We start from the raw sequence: 20,260 nt of genomic DNA on the forward strand, positions 1-20,260 counted from the left end.
CTAATGGAAGTTCGAGGTTTATTTTCTTATTTCCTTAAGGAGACATGATATGAGGTTTCTAGGCCTCAGATCTATCCGTTCCTTTTTTAACATGGGTTTAACTGGAGTTCAGGATTACACAGAGGCTGTTCTGTGGCCATGTGGACCAGCAGCATGTAGAACTTCCTGATTCCTGAGAAGAGACTCCCATGCGGAGCCCGCTGGCATGCCAGAAGCCTTGCTTATCATTCTAGGAAGAGTGAATGACACCCTTTTAGTCGACTGACCTGGCATCCCAGAGTTCCAGTCTAACCAAAGTTCACCATGTCACACACAATACCACCGTCCGGAGGCATGAAAACATACATTGGCATAAAAAAAAATGGACAAACACGAAAGAGCCATTGTACTTAGAAACATAAAGCCTATCAAGTTGACTCATAATTTCCATTTCTCTGATATGGCCATTTCCGAGCTTTTTACTTTTTACTTTTATTTCTAGGAGGTTTCTTTGTTCAATTTTTGGGAAGTGCCATCTTAGGCTATGGAGGGAGGGGGCTTATCTTTTTTTAATGCATATCAGGGGGAACTGAGTTACAGCTTGTTAATTATTGCAAACAGCAAGGGGGAACGTCTAACAGGACTCTTTGCCTACCCTTGCTAAATAGCTAAATACAAAACAAGCTCAATTGCAATCCAGCATTAAAATTAAAAGACTTATTTCTGGCCAAACTTTTCCATTGCTCAATTCATATTCAGGCTAAGCTTTATCACAAAAAAACAATTCATTTTTCTATAACCAAGATCTTTCAAATTTAGACCAATTCTTCAGGATGCATCCCAGTGGAAAGCACTGGGATACTGATGCCTCATTCCTTCATTATCTTAGTGAAGTCAAACCAAATACCAACCCGCAGTCAGCTAAAACCCACATCAGTTTTTTCTTTTCCTTTTTAGACCTGGAGAAGATGGCTTCTCCCTGAACTTTTGGGGATACTAGTGTCTTCTCGGGAGTTGATCAGCGCCCCCTTCTAATGTTCACAGTTAGGCTTTTCTTACACTATGCCTCTAGGGGACTTACCCATCTGGTGTGTGGAGCTCCTTTTTCATTTTCAGAACTTCCTTTAGACCCTTTGGTGCCTTCTTCCAGGAGGGCTCCGGCAGAGTCCACAACCTCTTTCTGGTCTAAAGGGGTCCTGGGCACCTTGGGCTGGGGTCCGCCTGGGACCTCCTGGCTTCCTTGGAGGCATCCAAGAGGGACAACTAACTGTTGCCATCTCTGGCCTTCGTAGCCATCCTGGATGAGTCCCCAGGAAGGGCAGTGGAAACAGAGAGGATTCAGTGATCGTGTATTGAAGGCTAGGACGCAGGAATTCTCTGAGAAGGAAGATTTATATGACCAGCCGGGCCTGGCAGACTTCTGTCCAAAAAAACCGAGCCTTTAGGTTATTTTTATACAAGAGACTCATGGGGTGGGGCCAGGAGAGGTTTTGGTGCCAAAAAGACTCTTCATTAGTTTTTTTAGTAGCCTTTAGGGGTTTCTTTGGATACCAGGGAAGCTTGAATGAACGTATCACCCAAATTCCATCTGGATGTAAGTTCGAATACACATTCAGTCTATATTCTTCCTTGAATATTCAAAGCCTATAGAGCCTATATCATTTATTGGTGTTCAAGAAACTAGACAAACTTGGATACAGAATTAGATGAGTTTAAATTCATGCCCAGGCCATATTATTATAGTGTGCTTTGACTGGAAAGGATTTTGAAAAATTGTGTGTGGTGTATAATTTTTCCTTTAGTCTGGTCTATATTGGCATTTTCCGTAACTGAGCATGGTTTTTGTTCAGTTTCTTTGTTGTTAACAGTGCAGCACTGTTATACACACTCCACCTTTGCCTTTTTCCTTCTCTCTGCAGGGTTGCCGTGGTCTTTCCCTGGATGGCTAGGGAAAGGTTTCAACTGGCCTTATGTCAATCTTCAGCTAACTGCCTACTATATTATAAGCTGGATTGTTGGTGCCAAACATTATCATAATTTGGACATTGATTATGTTGGGGTTAGTAATATATTTAAACTACAATTTAATTTTGGACAATTATTTTTAATTTTTAAAAAGTAATTTGATTCTGTGACACTCCCAACTAACCGTTTTGTGTCATGGACTAATTTGTTCTATTGGTGTTTGATAACAGTACAACTTAAGCTACATGTGATCTTTTATTCCTCCTCTTTGCCCATCCAAATTCTTCCCACCTCTGAAAACTGTGCTAAAAGTATATGCCTTCTCTGAACTGTTTTTTTAAAATTATATTTTGTTTGTTTTTGCTACCATCCCACCTCAAATCATTCTACAGAGCTTTCCCTAGTTACTCTAACTCTTACAACAATACTGTGTTTACTACACAGCTTAATGATCAATGTTGTTTTGCTCTATATATATTCAGTTGTTCTAAACAAATTTTTCTTAAATATTATAGGTTTTGTGGGTCAAGAGGCAAAATTGAAGACATTATATAGATAATTTTAGAACTATTTGAAATGCAACCATTTAGGGGAACAGGTATAGCTCAGTAGTTGAGTGCCTGCTTCCCATGTATGAAGTCCTGGGTTCAATCCCCAGTACCTCCTTAAAAAATAATAATAAGAAAAAAAAAGAAAATGGAATTTAACCATTAAAAATTGTAAAAACAGAACAAAACAAAACTTTTAGCTCCCAGGATGTGAAAATAAAGGTCATGAACAAGATATGGTCCACAGGCAGTAGTCTACCTACCCCTGCCCTAAACCATTATTTTATATCTTTTAATGATTAAAAAGTGTAAACCATGATATATTGTGTCTCCAGCTGGTCTATTGGTAGGCTGGAGGCATGCCTCAGACTGCATTGTACCCCACAGAGCTGTACACACACACATAATGGTCCCCATAAGCACTTGCCAATTTGTCAAAAATGATTTTAAAAGTTTTCATGCAATCAGCAAGCAGTTATTGAGCTCCTACTGTATGGTAGGTCCTATAACTGTGTTTTAGGGATACCAAGATAAATAAGCTCTTGGGGAGTTAAGTGGAGTGTGGGGGGAAACTAGAACAGATAAACTGCAGTGTCATAGCATGACAGAGGACACTGGGTGTGGACCAAGGGTGTAGGAAGCCAGGGGCAGGAATATATTCATTTTTGTAATGCTTTTCCAAATTATAACTGAAAATTAGTTTGTATGTGAAAAGTTTCTTAAATGTCGGGGAATGTTTAACCCACAGTGAAATTGAGGCAGGTATAGCCTAATAGTTTTCTCTTATGGTAAAGTCACATTTAGAAAATGTTTCTGATAAATAATGAATGATTCCCATCTCTTTAGACTCTTGATAATCACGTGCTATCATAAGGGACTTTTCAGATAAAAAACTCTTTCCTGCTTCACTGGAGTCGGATGAACCCTTGTAGGTATAGCACCTGAACTCTAGATTCATCTCTCTTATTAATGGTTTTCTCAACTGTAAAGTGACAGTCACGTACCTTCTCTTTCAACTCTAAATCTACATGCTTGGTGATTGTAAACCTAAGAGATTTGTGTTTGTATGTTTTATCCATCCTTCTTGAGAATATGCTTTTTTTTTTTAATATATCACAATGCTGTGATTTTCAGTGTGTGCTTAAAAAATTACTCCTATATGGTGTACTTATTAGTATTATTATTAATCCTTAGTTTTCAGTTATACTAATTATTATAATTCCCATGTTAGCCCTCCAGTGCCTAGTATAGCACCTGGCACACAGTATTCTGCCAGTATTGAATGAATGAATGAATGAATGAATGTTCCATTGCTTAGAAATCTGTGAAACAAATTACTTTTTGAAAAATACTCATCAAATATTTTAAGATTTTAAAAAATAATATTTTAATTTTAAAAAGTTATCATGTTATACTATAAACTCTGATATATGGGATTCCATAAGCTAAGAGAAATTGTTTATCAGATAATATGAAGGATATGAAACATGATGGACAAAGTGGCATGTCTACATTCTAAAACTTAAAATTTTCAATTCAGACTTTTTTTTTATAGATTTGGAATGAGAGGACATTTGACATAAATTATATCAAGGTATGTATAATTCACAAATATTTTTGCCTTTAAATTATTATGAATAATTCCTTTATGGTTCTGTAGAAATTAGTGGGAACACCATTATTTTTTCTTTGCAGCACAATTACTTATTTTACTAGTTGCAACATAAAATAGAAGCAAATTTCTTAATTATGTGGATATTCCCGATATTATAGCATTTACCACTCCTTGGAGGCTCCGGATTGCCTTTATCTGTATAGTTGTGTTGAATTTCCCTATTTTGAAATTCATTATTTGTGCCATTATGATAATCGTTAGAGAAACAATTTATCATTTTAGATTTATTGGACTTCAAGAAATGTAGCTTTAAAAAATTTTGTCAAATTTCATAGTACATAGTTCCATTATTGTTTTCCTTTGGAATGCTTATTATATTGAAGTGTAACATATAATGTAATTCTACTGATGATTGGTAAACAGATAGCAATGAACATTTGCAAAGCGTCTTATTTATGAGCCATTTTTCTGAAGTACTTCTCTCCTTTAGTTGTTATAACCTCCCCTATGTACTATCCACTATTATTGCCATTTTTCAGGAAAGGAAAAGCTAAGAGTAATAACCCCTTATGTCACTGGAAAATAAATGGCAGTTTTACTTTTCATGTAGAAATATTCTCTCGTTTGTTTTTCAGTTCTGTCTTGTTTCATGTATCTTTCCCCCAAGAAATATAATTGTTTTCATTTAGTTTTAGCTTCAGTTTTAAAAAAAAGAATGTCCTTAAATTGAGTATCTTATATTTTGAAACAGATAGTATCCAAAAATGTCAGTCATTCACTCAGTTATTCATCAGTCATTCATTCAGTCAACAAGCATTTACTCAGCATCCAGTTTGCCAGGCATTGTGCATGAACTTGGGATACACAGATAAAGATGTTTCTTCCCAAAAAGAGTTCATATTTGGGGGGTAGAAAGCCAGATTTGGACAACTAGAACATCATCTCTAACCTAATAATGTGCAGATGGGGTTTTCAGAGAGTGCTGAGAAGTGAGGAGAACATCTCTGTCTCAGTAGATTAGGGAAACCTCTTAGAAGGGTGACAAGAAGGGCTGGAGTAGGAACTCCCCAGGGCCATGGAAAGTGCATGATTGAGAGCTAACGGGATTTGGGGGAAGAGCAAGTGGTGAATGATGGATTGGACAGGGGAGAAAAAGTGGGGAAACTGAGCCCAGTCAGGAGGCTAATGGGTTCACATCTTATTTCATCCATAGTCGGTGAGAAGAGGGGTTTGAGAGGAGAAATTGCTTGCAGCAAGAACCCAGCAACTCAAGGTCAACTGCAGGTTGTGGCATTACTAGCAGGATAGGGATGTTATGGGGAAGTGCAGCTAATATAAGATTGACACATGAGGATTGTTAGTGGAAAGTCAAGAGTGCTATGAGCACAGGTCTTATGAGAGCAGGCAAAAAGGGAACCTTAGTGGATAGAGCAGAAGCCTACTTAGTGCATATGTAGGTCACTACAGGGTCTTAGTGGTAAAAAGTGGTAAACTTCCCCCTCCCCCTCCAGATGGCTGCTCTTTGTTTCCACTTGTCTGCTTGTTGTGTTTATGCTTATTGTGTTCATTCTTTGTGTCTGCTCATCTTCTTTAGGAGGTACCGGGGACTAAACATGGGACCTCCCATGTGGAAGGCAGGTGCTCAACTACTTGAGCCACATCCTCTCCCCAGTGATGAACTTTTTATCTACCAACTTCAACATTTCAAAGCTTATGTTTTGTTTTATTTTTTTGGTGATTATACAAGTATGTCACTAGTCATGTTCATTCCATCTGAGGAATACATTAGAATCTGGTTTTCCTTTTTTTTTTTTTTTAATTAAATCTCTGGGACTGAGATTCTATTTTGTTTTTTAAATTAAAACATTTAGGATCTGTTGCTAATTCTAGTACATTCTAATTCAACTGAACCGACCTGGTTTGAAGGACTAATTGTTGCTCTAAGATTCATAATCAGTATTTTAAACAGTTCAGAGTTCATTTCCTCTTCTCTTAACCTTTAGTTTCCCAGCACTAAAACATCTCACTTTTATAAATATAAAACTTTTAGTTTTATTTCCCATTTTTGTAGCAAACATTTTATTGGGATCTGTGTTCTATTTGTTAAAATGCCTCTTGGAGAGAGTTCAGTCATGCCAAATGAATGCAAGTGTTCAGGTTTAATAAGATTAATCAATATATTTTTCATTTAGTACATTAAAATGGTCTCTGGAAAGAGTGTTTGTTTTTGAGAGTAGGGATGATCTTTACAATTTATATAAAGATGGTGGGGTATTATTTCTTTTAAGTTTATTTTTACTGTTTGCATTGTATTTATGGTTTACTCTGTTTTTTTTCTGTGATAATTTTATGATTTTAAAATTGTGTCTGAAAAATCCCATCTAGGGTCTGAGAGTGGTGGATGGAAATGGTTGTTTGAGTCTCAGGATTTTCACTCAGTTCAACCAGAACAACTTCTTTGTCATCTCTCTTATAAATAGGGCCTCCATCTAAGTTTTTCTTTTTCCTAAGGGGAAGGGTTCTACGACAAAAACAACATTTGAAAATATGTTAAACTTTTGCTCAAAGAATGCTGCTCTCTATACTGCCTTTGGAATGGAAACTTATTTATAATTCATGGCTTATAACCCAAAACTTTTGGAATGTTACTTAGATGTATGTATCAGAGTAAACAATCTTAAAGGTGATTGTCTAAGAATAGGATTAATGAAACTAGGTATATCTATAGTGATAAATGCAAATTTAAACAAGTTGCTCTCCCTCCAGTTGGTAAGAATAAGAAAGAACTTCAGGGTGATGAAATTCACAATTGGTCCCTAAAAGAGGGATAAGGTGTCTCAATCCCACTGAATCTTGAGAGTTGATCTCTATTTATTATTAAGGATCTGTTCAAATTACTTCCAGAGTACCCTAAGACTCACCTGACCTTGTTTGAAAAATGAACTTGTATTGCTACCATTATTCTCACCATGTTTTCTAAAATACTGTAGTACATCAGTTCTAAGAAACAATCCATTGTAAAGTACACCAGGAATTTAAATAGAACTTTTATTATTTGCCTCATAAAAGAACACCTTAATTGGAAGAAACTTATGTGGTTCAGAAAAGTTAGAATGTGAAAAAAAAGCTTGTGAAATTCTTTACTCTTTCATTTTTTAAATTAATTCCACCAGTATTTAATGGCTACCTATTATGTGCCTCATAGGGGATAGCAGTGGGTGTATTTGTATACTTTCATTGAGAATTGCTTCTACGAATTCTTACCTTCCTATTCCTTTTTTACGTATAGGCAATCCACATACACTTTGATTTTCCCATCCATCTCTTTCTGGTATCCTAGTCAGTATGTTTACTACCTAAAGATCCGCATGGGGCCAATGCAGTGTTAAGTAGTAGGTACTCAGTGTGTGCTTTGTTGATTTCTCCCCTTTAGGATTTAACATGTTACTTTTAGTTTTTGTGGGTGGATAATCCTACAGAAAAAATTTATATCCTGTCTGTCATTTTTGTACGTGTGAAAGGCTTGAAGGTAAGAATGGAATAGTTCTATTTCAACTTCTAGTATGGTACAAAACATTAAGAGCTATAATATTTTTAATAATGGCAGAATAAGGACCTTGGAAAATATTGAACATAAAAGATATGTTAAACATTTTACCCTATGCTATGTTTAATATGATTCTAATTTTTTATTGTGTCTGTATGGAAAAATTCCTGGAAGAATGCCTACTAAAATAATAGTCATTATTTCTGGGAGGTAATATTATGATTATTTTTATTGTTTTATCCCTCAAATTTTCTATGGTTAACACATAATTTAAAAATCATGGGGGGGGGGCAATACCGCTGAAACATTTTATCCCTTGTTTTTTTTTTTCTTTTTACTTTCCCATGAAATTGGTTACCTTGATGAAAATGCTTTTATTTTTCACAGGAGGCACATTTCTATTGAGAAATAATATTGAAACTATCATCCTAGATGCTGATATTTGAAGATACACTAGCTATCTTGGTGATAATTCAGCATTTAAAAACTCATGCAGCCCTTCCTGTATGTTCTGTTTATCTCTCCAAAAGATGTTAAGAAAAATGCTGAACAATCAAGGTCTCCAGCAAGTGAAAATCATAGCGAGTGATAATCTCTGGGAGCCCATTTCTGCTTCAATGTTGCTTGACCCAGAACTATTAAAGGCTATTGATGTTATAGGGTAAGGAATGCTTTATTCTGAAAGGTAGCAGTTTGTGGTTGCTTGCTCTGCGGATTGACTGTGCTTTTGTTTTTGCCTTCCCCTCCCCATCTGATTATATTTTCAGAAAGTGCATTTCTTGGATTTACTTAACTAAACCATGTTAATTTCTTTGTCTTTGAAATGTATATATTTTAGGAGCTTTCTATGGAAATGAAATGCATTAATAAGTTTAACAAATTGTGTAAATGTTTGGAATCTAATAAAATGGAACTTTGTTTAGATTAAGGGGCAAAGCTGAATGTAATTCTAGATATTATTAGGCAGTATCTTGAAATTAGTTCCTAACTCAGCTTTCTGTTTGGGGGAGTTCTCAGCATGAATACTTGTGTAAATGCTATGGTGGTACAGAGTTTGGAGTCCCTATGATCGTGCTTACTCTGACACCAGTTGCAAATTTGAGGGTTCCCAAGACCACAGCTGGGTTCTTTAATTCTCTAGATTGACTCACAGGACTTGCTGAAAGCTGTCTTTCTCATGGTTATAGTCTTTCACAGCAAAAGGCTACAGATTACAGTTGACCAAGGGAAAAGGTGCTTAGGGCAGAGTCCAAGAGAGTTCCAAGCATGAAGCTTCCAATTGTCCTCTCTCAGGAGATGTGTACAGACAGCAGCTGTTTCTCCCAGCAATGTTGTGTGACAATATGCACAGAGTATTGTGTATTTAAATAATTTTTAAAATTTAATCTGCTTATTCTCATGCTAAGGCTCTACAATTCTGGAAGGTATTATTTGGTACCTGTTTCTGAGATTTTTACATGTTTAGACCTTCAGTTGTCCCATATAGTATTTATTCACTAGCCACCAGTGACTAGTGAACACTTAAAATGACTCCTCTGAATTTAGATGCACTATAAATATAAAATATACACTGGAGTTAGAAGATTTAGTATAAGAAAAGAACTTGAAATGTTAATATTTGTTTTACATGGATTATATATTACATTATAATATTTTGGATGTATTAGGTTAAACCAAATATATGATTAAAATGTATTTACTGATTTCTTTTTACTTTAAAAAAAGTGTGGTAAAAAACACATTACATTTAATCTAATGTAATATAACATGTTACTTTTCTTGCAGCTTTCAGAACTCTCTCCTTGTGCTTTGCATTTGACAGTTTAATCAGTATGTATTGGTGGTGTTTTTCCCTTCAAGTTTCTCCTGTTAGGTGTTTTCTGGATATGCAGAACTTTTGCTAAGTTTGGGAATTTTTCTGTTATTATTTCTTTGATAATTCTTTCCCCTACCCCCCTCCCTCCCTCCTTTCCTTCCTTCCTTTCTTTCTTCCTTCCTTCCTTCCTTCCTCCCTCTCTTCCCCTCCTTCTGGTAACCTTGATGGTATTCCAGTGGTCTCTTAGACTATTTTTGCTCTTTATAATTCTTTTTTCTTTCTGCTCCTCAAAAATTTATTGTAATTTACCTGCCTCTTCCTCCTGCTCTTCCTTGAATGCTGTGCAGTGCTCTACTGGACTCTTGGATTTCAAAATAGTTGATTCAGACAGTTCTTGCCTGTTTACTAGTTATGGTACATAACTAGGACTGTTTCCTGGAGCTTCCTACTCTACCATCTTCCCACAATTCTTCTCCAATCCATTCTTTTCCTGGAGTATTCTAGCCCGTGGCCTTCTCTGCTAGCTCCATCCATCAACATGCTTCCTATCCATTTTATGGTTTCTAAAACCAGATTGAAATCCCTCATTTACTGTGGAGCTTTTATACCATTCTGGGTGCTCTTAAAGGTTTCTCCCCCTTTTTTTCTTCCCTGTCATTTTCACAGGATCCTGAAATAGAAAGATGGGAGGCAGATGACTGTCCTTGATCTGGAATCTGCCTGTCTTTTTAAAATAGAAAAGCTTGGGTAAGGGATGTATTTTTTTTTCACTCACCAAATATAAATAACTGTCACATTCCTTCTTACCCTTTCTTTTTTAGGGCTCATTATCCTGGGACCTGTACAGTAATGGATGCGACGTTGACTGGGAAGAAGCTTTGGTCTTCTGAAGATTTTAGTACTTTCAATAATGCCCTGGGTGCGGGATGCTGGGGTCGCATATTGAACCAGAATTATATCAATGGCTACATGACATCGTAAGTTATTAAAAACTTTTCAAGTTTTTCATTATGAAAACTTTTGAAAACCCAGTAAGTAGAAAAAAGTACAGTGGTATTCATAGTCTCACAACATTGATTCAATGATTATAAACATTTTGCTTTATTTGCTTCATTTATACCTAAACCTAATGTATATCTACTCTATATCTACCTTTCTCTATTATATAATCATCAGGTTTATTGAAGTATAATTTATATGTAGTAAAATCCTTGCAGTTAAGTGATTTTTTGACAAGCTACATAGTTTCTCTATAGCCTCCCCCCATTATTAACACCTTTGTTATACTTTTGTTATAATTGTAATTATACTATTATAATTGTGCTATTAACTATAGTCCTTAGTTTAACAGTAGCTGTTTGAGTTGTACAGTCCTGTGTCTTTTTATTTTAATTTTAATTCTGTTAACACATATAACAACCTAATATTTCCCCTTTCAACCACGTTCAGTTATATAAATCAGTGCTGTTAATTACATTCACAACATTGTGCTACCTTCACCACTGTCCATTTCCAAAATAGCACTATCAACTACCAAAACTTTTTCATTGCCCCAAGCAGAAATTCTCTACCAGTTAAGCATTAACTCACTATTCCCTGTCTCTACCTGGCCACTAGTAACCTGTACTCTAGTTTTTATTTGTGAGTTTGCTTCATCTAATATTTTGTATCAGTGAGATCATAAATATACTTTTAATGAACAATTATAACATTTTAATTACAGATGTGATGACATTTTATCTGTAAATATTTTAATATGCATCTCCAAAATTAGGATATTCTCCTATCTGATCACAATATATTAGAGCATTCTTTAATGTTTCTAATACCAAATACTGAGATTTTCCTAATTGTTCCCACAATGTCATTTATAGTTTTTTGGGTTTTTTTTTTTAAACCAATATTCAGTAAAACACCATGCATTGAATTTGGCTGTTTTGGCCTTCAAGACTCTTTAAAACTAGTATAGTTCCCTTCCTTCCCCATTAAAAAAAATGACAATGGCCTTTTATAAAAAACAGGCCAGTTTGCTTTTTGACAATTCACCTCCCAATCTGCCTGATTGATTCTGTCTGGCATCATTTAACTTGTCTAATTGTGGATTTAAATAGAGGATCTTAGGGAAGAATACAATAAAATTACTTTTATTTCTAAGGGAAGCATTTCATAAATGCTTTGAAAACACTTTAATTGTAATGAAATTAAAATTAGTGTTCTAAAACAATGATAAACAGAACAAAGGAAGACAAGACAAACTCTTGTGATGTTAATGTGAGTAGATAAATTCTTCTTACAGCCTTTGTTCTTTTTCTTATCTTTTTGAAAGAAAAGATGCTAATCATGGAGAATTTGGTTTTAGTCACTTAATTTGGTTACAAGCATAATGGCTGTTTATGGCATAGAAACTGTAGATAAGTACAAGAAGGAAACAAAATCACCCATAATATTGACATTCAGAAATAACTGCCCTGAACAATTTTGGTGTACATCCTTCTAATTTATATTTACATGTAAACATTTTTAATTAAAAATGGAGATCATAATACATAATCTGTTTAGTAAGCTGCTTTTCACTTAACAAGGTGTTAGGAAAATTTTCTCACTTTTAAGTATATTAATACTTAACTGTTTTTAAAGCTTATAGAAGAAAAGCAGTTTTCTCCAAATTTGCCTTGTTTTAATGAGTACCTGGGACATTTGTTATATTGATTCCCTAGAAACTGTCCAATCCTAATGAATCAAAGTCTCCAGGGGAAGCTTCTATTGGTTGGTGCTCCAACTGATTCTCCTGTCATGCAAGTTTTGGAAACACTCGTATAGAAAAAATATCATTCCTCAGAATATTCCTTCTTTCTAGAAATGCAAAGTTTGTTCATTCGTTCTTTTGTTTATTCTCTCTTTCAATTATATTCCAATGTCTTTATATATATCTATGATTATTTCCTTAGGGTGTATTCTTAGAAATGGGGAATCTGGGTCAGAGGTGTATAGATTTTGGTACATATTACAAAGTGCCCTCCAGAAAATATGTCTCGATTTATACTCCTGTCACCACTAGCCAGAGAGGATACCTATTTCTAGGCATCTTGCAAACCATGGGTAAAATCATGAGAACTCTTAAATTTTTTCACAGGTGTTAAGGTTTTCTGAAAATTTGGACTGTTATTTGTACTTTGTGTTGACAAATTAAAAGGCTTTGATTTTCTAAAGAATGCCATTCTGTCAGTTTTTGGTGCATAAGGACTTAATAAGAAATATAAAATTCTGTGGGTAAGCCCTGGTCTTTCAGCTGTGAGGAGCTCAGCAGTACCTGGTTCCAGAGATTCCTTTTTGCCCTTGGATTTTCCAGGTAATGATCGAGTCACAACATTTATAGGGCTCAAAACTTGCTGTGAACCATTAGGGCCCAATCATCAGAAAGAACAGGCCAAAAAGCAGACCAACAAGCTGGAACCAATTAGTAAATGGAGGAGAGAGAAGAGAAGTTACTATAGCCCAGACCTTGTTCTTTACTCTGCATATATATTCATACATTTAATTCTCACAACAATCACATGAGCTAGGTACAATTAGTATCCTCATTTTACAGATGAGGAAACTGAGGTCCATAGAGGTAAGTGTGAAACCATGATTTGAACCCAGGTAGTCTGACTAGGACCTGAGTTCTCAATTTTAAAAGTTGGGAACAGTTCAGAGTCAATTTCCTAACAATTATGTCATGAAACTGGGGCATTAAGAAGGCTGACTGTTGAGAGGAAGGCACATATGGATAAAGCTTTTATTTGTATTTGACTCAAATTTTTGTAATGTCCAGTACTGGCAGAGTGTGGGTCATCTTCTGGCTATACCATTGTTCAGTAAAACTCTCGTATAACCCAGATAGATTTGTTTTTCTTTATTACATGATTCACAATTAAAAGTTCTTCTATGTGTCTAGCACTGGATTTTTTAAAATATGAAGGACCTTTGGCAACTTACATTTCCTTGTGTTCTCTGGTCATGTTATAGTTATTTACATATGTTTACATAACTTATCATAAGGTCTTTTTTTTTTTTTACTACAGGCTTCTAGACATGTATATTTTTATGGTTAGTGGTTTTGATATTTCTTCTTTATTAAACAAATATTCTAGCACAATCGCTTGGAATTTGGTGGCTAGTTACTATCAACAGTTGCCTTATGGGCGGAGTGGACTGATGACCGCACAGGAGCCATGGAGTGGGCACTATGTAGTCGAATCTCCTATCTGGATATCAGGTATGTCTCTGATTCCATCTCTGTCTCCCAATATCCCTGTTGAAGAGAAAAAGCCCATAGTGATTAGAAGGAAATTACATAAACTGTATAGGTATACGTATGCATGTGTTTATCTCTGTTTAAGCAAGATTTACCATAGTGGTTTATAAGAATCTTTTGGGTAATTAGACCGCCTCTTGTGTTTCATTCTTGTTTGTTAGTCTAAGACCAGACTCTTAGAAAAAGAGTAACAAAGAGGGTCAAGTCTCTTTTGTCCTTTGTCTGGTGACTGTCTAGCAACAATTAGGATGTCTGAATAATATTTTGTTTTTGAGCAAGCATTTCTAGATGTCTGCTGCATATGAGCCACGGGGCTGGGTCTTGGGCTTACGGTGGTGAGCAGAAACAGATGTGACGCCTGCCCTCACGGAGCTGTCTAGTGATGGAGACAGACATAAATCAAACAATCTTCTAAGTATATAATTACAGACTGTGCTACTTGCTAATAAAAGGATATATTTGAAAAGATTCATTATAACTCAGAGCATCTAAATGATTTAAAGTTAATTTTGGAGACAATTTCCTCTTTCATGTTAATATAGTTTGCTGATGAGAATGGCATGCTAACAAAATCGAAAGTGATTGTATGGTTGGTACTCATTAGGTGATTAACAAATGCTGTATGTATTTGAATTATTAAATGAATAAGTTAATATCAAGGATGGGTGAAATATCATGGCTTTAGATGTGCTTTAAGTATACATGATGAGTGGTATTTACTTTTCAGAAAAAGGGAAAATTATGACTCATACAGATATAAAAATGAACACATTAAAGATTTTCTATTACTTGTATGATATGAAGGAACCAGGCAGATGTTACAACTAGTTCAGAGGAAAAGCGAAAATAGTACAAATTTATATGGAATAGGGAATTTGAAAAGAATTGCAAATAGAACAAAACTGGTGTTCCCATGGCAGTGGGAAATCAATTAAGTCCTTATCAGACTGGACATTATTTACATATCTATTAGTTATCTACAACCTAAAAAGAGGCTATGATGATACATCCTTTTCTGTTGAAGCACAAAACTTTTTCTACAGTTTCATTAGTCACAAGGGAAGTGGAACTCGTACAGGTAACGGATGGCATGGTATCACTTTTCCTGAAGGGATACCAGGTAACCATATTAATAATGAATATAATTTAAACAAAATACAGAATTCCGTTGTTGAATTTCTTTGAGTTTTTTTCCTACATTTTTTTGTAAAAAAAAAGTTTACAGGAATATAAACATTAATGATCATTTTATTTTAGTATCATACCTACAATCTTTTAAAAAATCAGTTCCTTCAACAAAAGTTTGATACTTTCACAGGAAAATTATGAATTTGAAGTGAAATTTCTTTTAATTTTAAGCCCTTATTTTTGTGATTTTCTTTTTTCAGTTGCTGTATTGTCCTCAGAGATTTGTGATCATGATATTATGTTAATCATGACATTAGGATAAATCACATTATTCTTCCAATATATGGAAAACTTAAATTGGATTTGTATATCCTGGTGGGTTAACCCCTTAGATGTTAAAACTGTTGGTCCCAAAAACCAGCAAGATGGTGGAGGAGTAAGGAGCTCCTAGAGTCAGCTCCTGCTACAGGGCAGTTAGTAAACACCCAGAGTTCTCTGGAGCTAGCTGAAGCACCTGTTTGGGGGCTCCAGGAAGCCAGAAGAGAATCTTGCCACATCCTTGAAGGAATGGAAGGAGGAGACTGCCCATCTACAGAGAAGATTTGTAAGTAAAGCACTCCATGCCATGGAGGCCAGTGCCCATCCTCCATTGGACGCACAAACCACCTCGGGAGCTGTTCCGTGGCTGGAACTGAAAGCTCCACTTCCCAAAAACAGGGGAGAAAGAGATGGTTGGGCACCAACTTCAGTTACTGATGAGTAAAATCAGCGGGCTAAAGCATAATCCTTAGAAGAGCTGAATTTTGAGCCTGTTCAAGCCAGAAAGAGGTCGGTAATTGCCATCTGAACTCTATGCCTTAAACGAGGGGAAGCAGGGTGGACTGAGAATCTCAGTGCTGGTGGGGACCGGCTTCTTTCCATCCAGATCAGCTTGCAGCTCCAGCCCTAGGCCCCAGTGCCACCTCCAGTAGGGAGGAAGCTGCACGGACCTGCCTATCCAGGAAATTACTGGCCAAGCCGTGGAGGTCAGTGATTGTCCTACTCTGGCAGCATGAGCCACCCCAGGAGCTATTCTGTGGCTGGAATTGGAAGCTCCATTTCCCAGAAACAGGGGAGGAAGAGACGGTTGGCTGCCAATTTTGGCTACTGATTGGTAGACTCGACTGGCTAAGATATAACCCTGGGAACAGCTCGGGTGTGAATCTGCCCAAGTCAGAAAGAGACCTGTGGCTGCCATTTTGACTCCACCCCAACCTTAGGGGAAGCTGGGCTGACCAAAAATCACAGTGACACTAGGAACCAGTTTCTTTCACCCAGATTGGCCTGCAGCCCTAGACTAGGCTTCAGCCCTGCCTCTGGCAGGGAGAAGGCTGGTAGGCCCTTCACTAGCCTATCCAGGTAACTGCAGGTAACTTTGGTAAAGACTGAAGATTGGAAGTCTACCAGGGCAATTGCAGTCATCTTGGACTTGCACTGCATAGACTGCTGCCCCCTGCAGCTCCACCCCCACGCCAGGAGGGGAGAAAGGTGCATGAAATTCATCAGTCTCTCTGGGCAACTACAGTCTGGGCCTGCACTTGGATTATTCCACATAGCTATGACTCTGTCTCTACCCCTCGCAAAGGAGAAAGTTGGAAGAAGCTTCTTTGGTCCCTGGCATAATGAGAGCAGCTTGAGCCTGCACAGCTTATCGCACCAACTACATCCTTGGCTCCTACTGCTTAACCAGCAAGGGAGAAAGGCAGGAAGCTCTAAACTAACTGCCCCAGGAAAAAATACTCTAGTAAGCCAGATATGAAGACACCAACTGAAAATTACAATCCACACCAAGAAACAGGAAGCTATTGCCCAGTTAATGGAGCAAGATAAGCCTCCAGATGACATAAAGGAGTTGAGACAACTAATCATAGATGTTCAAACAAATCTCCTTAATAAATTCAATGAGATGGCTAAAGAGATTAAGGATATTAAGAAGACACTGGATGAGCATAAAGAAGAATTTGAAAGCATACATAGAAAAAATAGCAGATTATATGGGAATGAAAGGTGCAATAAGTGAAATTTTAAAAAAAACTTTGGAATCATATAATAGCAGATTTGAGGAGGCAGAATAAAGGACTGGTGAACCTGAAGAAATGGCCTCTGAAAGTGAACATACAAAAGAACAGATGAAGAAAAGAATGGAAAATATTGAACAAGGTCTCAGGGAACTAAATGACAGCAAAAGGCATGCAAACATACATGTCATGAGTGTCCCAGAAGGAGGAGGGAAAAGGGGCAGAAGGAGTATTTGAAGAGAGAATGGTAGAAAATTTCCCAACCTTATTGAAAGACATAGATATCCATGTCCAAGAAGCACAACGTACACCCATCTGAAAAAATCCAAATAGACCAGCTCCAAGACACATACTCATCAGAATGTCAAATGCCAAAGACAAAGAGAGAATTCTGAGAGCAGCAAGAGAAAAGCAATGCATAACATGTAAGGGATATCCAATTAGATTAAGTGCTGATTTTTCACCAGAAACCATGGAGGCAAGAAGACAGTGGTCTGATATATTTAAGATAGTATAAGAGAAAAACTTCCAGCCAAGAATCTTATATCCAGCAAGACTGTCTTTCAAAAATGAGGGCAAGATTAGAATATTCACAGATAAACAGAAACTGAGAGAATTTCTATGCAAGAGACCAGATTTTCAGGAAATACTAATGGGTGTGCTAGAAACTGAAAAGAAAAGACAGGAGAGAGAGGCCTGGAAGAGAGTCTAAAAATGAAATTTATATCAATAAAAGTAACTAAAAGTGTCAAAAGTGGTGAAAATATGACAGATAAGATTCATATACTCAGGAATAAACTTAACCAATGATGGAAAGCATTTGTATTCAGAAAACTGCAACCCAATGTTAAAAGAAATTTAAAAAGGCCTAAATAACTGGAAACATTACATATTCATGGATTGGAAGACTAAATATCACTAAGATGTCGATTCTATTCAAATTGATATACAGATTTAATGCATTCCCAATAAAAATTCCACTTGCTTTAAAGAAAAAATTGAAAACAGGATCATCAAATTTATTTGGAAGGGTAAGGGGTCCTGAATAGCCAGAAACATCATAAAAAGGAAAAGTGAACCCTCATCTCCAGACTTTAAATCTTATTTCCTAGCTATAGTGGTAAAAACAGCATGGTACTGGCCTAAAGACAGACACAGTAGACCAATGGAACCAAATTTATGGTTCAGAAACAGAATCCATTCAATAAATGGTGCTGAAAGAATTGGATATCCATAGCTGAAAAAAGGAAAGAGGACTCCTATCTCACACCTTATCCAAAAATAACTCAAAATGGATAAAAAATCTAAAAATAATAGCAAGAACCATAAAACTTCTAGAAGAAATTATAGGAAAATATCTTCAAGACCTGGTGGTAGGTGGTGATTTCTTAAAGGAGATAAGAGGAGGACTGAGTGGACTACTGATGTTTAATGTATGTAGAAGTTTTAATTAGCTTTACTGTAAAAATGTGGAAATATATAGAGTGGCTGGTAATCCACAGTGAGTAAAAGCTAGTTTATAAATGGGGATGTGACTGAAAGTGGTAGTTAGGTATATAAATGCCAACCGACAGAGTGCTAGAGAATAATCTAGGAATTGAATAGCACAGTAAACCAAGAGGTGGATGAGAATTGTGATTCATGGTACAGATGCAAGAGTGTTCTTTGTGAGCTAGAGCAAATGTATATCACTACCCCAGGGTGTTGGGAATGTGGAGAAGCATGGGAAAAATACAGCTGGAGTGACCTATGGACTGTGGTTAGTAGTAATAAAAAATCTTGCATCTGTGCAAAAGATGTACTGTGTTGATAATGAGGCAGTATGGAAAATGTGAGCCAAATGTACACTATGAACATGGTAACAATCAGATGATATTATCTTATCTGTAGCAGGTGTTCCACCACAGTGTGGTGTGTTGATGGAGGGGTGTTGTTTGGGAATTCTGAACATGTGCATGATTGCTTTATAAGTTTACAACTTCTGTAATAAAAAATATATTAAAAAATAATAGGGTGGGTTTGGGGGAAAAACACAAGGACTATAATTAGTAGTAAGATTTTGACAATATTCTTTCAAAATTTTAACAAACGTCTCACGACAATGCAAGGTGTTGGTGGAGGGTTGATGTATGGGACCCCTGTATGATGTTATGCATGTTTGCTTCGTAAGTTTACAACTTTTATTGTACACTTAATTGTTTATGTGTGTTCCTATATAAATGATATAAAGATAATAATAATAGGGTTGGTTGGGGGATAATACTTTAGTTAGTAGTAATATTTTGACAATGCTCTTTAATCATTAGGTTTAACAGCAATGCAAGTTATTGGTGATAGGTAGGGTGAGTTGTGAGAGTCCTGTATGATGTTATATATGTTTGTTTTGTAAGTTTACAACTATCATTATACACTTATTGTTTATGTATGTTTATGTAATAGTGATGTATTTCAAAAAATTCATTAAAAAAAATGTTGGTCCCACATTATCTAGGGAAACTAAGATGCTCTACTATTTTTGTGACCTAATTTGATTGGTGGGGTGAGACCATGAAGTATTGTTCAGGATATTTTGGAGGGCCATCTTTGGAGGGTGCCCAAAAAATATATTGTGAAAGTAAACTTAGTTAGAGATGATAAAACTTATGTTTTTGAAATGCACTATTAATGTTTTTTAACCTCATTTTGGTAGTTATGTTAGGATGGTTTAGATAGACATGAACATAGATTGGGAAGGGATAACTTAATTTTGCTATTAGAAAAAAAGTAATCAATACTCTTGGACTCACAGAGTAATTTGTTTGTACCAGTTATTCTCAGAATATTCTTGCAGTTGTACAGTGACTGGGTTAATTACTTAAAAGTTAAAACATGAGGTTATTGGTATTTTTCCCCAAAATAGAGAGAGCCTTCTTAGACTCAAATCAGTAGACAGTTTTTTTTTTTTTTTAAAGAATCCTTACTATCACCATTTTTATCTTATTTGAGTCTTTCTTTGCTTTTCTATAGCTCATACCACTCAGTTTACTCAACCAGGTTGGTATTACCTGAAGACAGTAGGCCATTTAGAGAAAGGAGGAAGCTACGTAGCTCTGACTGATGGCTTAGGTAACCTCACCATCATCGTTGAAACCATGGTAATTTTTTGTTGTTGCTTTTGGATTAACTCACATCTTTAGAATCAGAAATAACATACTACAAAACCAAATGCTTTCATTTTTTAAACCAACTTCATTAAAGTATAATTGACACATAATAAATGGATGGCACATATTGAAAGTACACCATTTCTTAAGCTTTACATATGCATA

The 20,260-nt window shown here is 36.1% G+C and overlaps 1 protein-coding gene across 2 annotated transcripts in view; it reads left to right on the forward strand.

Annotated features, from left to right (window-relative positions):
* Positions 1 to 20,260, forward strand: part of GALC (galactosylceramidase) — a 63,436-nt gene that overhangs the window by 17,406 nt on the left and 25,770 nt on the right. For both annotated transcript variants that reach the window (XM_058292720.2, XM_058292722.2), the window contains 6 exons: positions 1,899 to 2,038; positions 4,048 to 4,086; positions 8,185 to 8,315; positions 10,292 to 10,447; positions 13,604 to 13,728; positions 19,959 to 20,086. In XM_058292720.2, coding sequence (XP_058148703.1) covers positions 1,899 to 2,038; positions 4,048 to 4,086; positions 8,185 to 8,315; positions 10,292 to 10,447; positions 13,604 to 13,728; positions 19,959 to 20,086 — 719 coding nt within the window. The remainder of the gene's footprint in view (positions 1 to 1,898; positions 2,039 to 4,047; positions 4,087 to 8,184; positions 8,316 to 10,291; positions 10,448 to 13,603; positions 13,729 to 19,958; positions 20,087 to 20,260) is intronic.

This window comes from Dasypus novemcinctus, chromosome 3 (assembly GCF_030445035.2).
Source record: "Dasypus novemcinctus isolate mDasNov1 chromosome 3, mDasNov1.1.hap2, whole genome shotgun sequence".
Classification (NCBI taxonomy): Eukaryota; Metazoa; Chordata; class Mammalia; order Cingulata; family Dasypodidae; genus Dasypus; species Dasypus novemcinctus.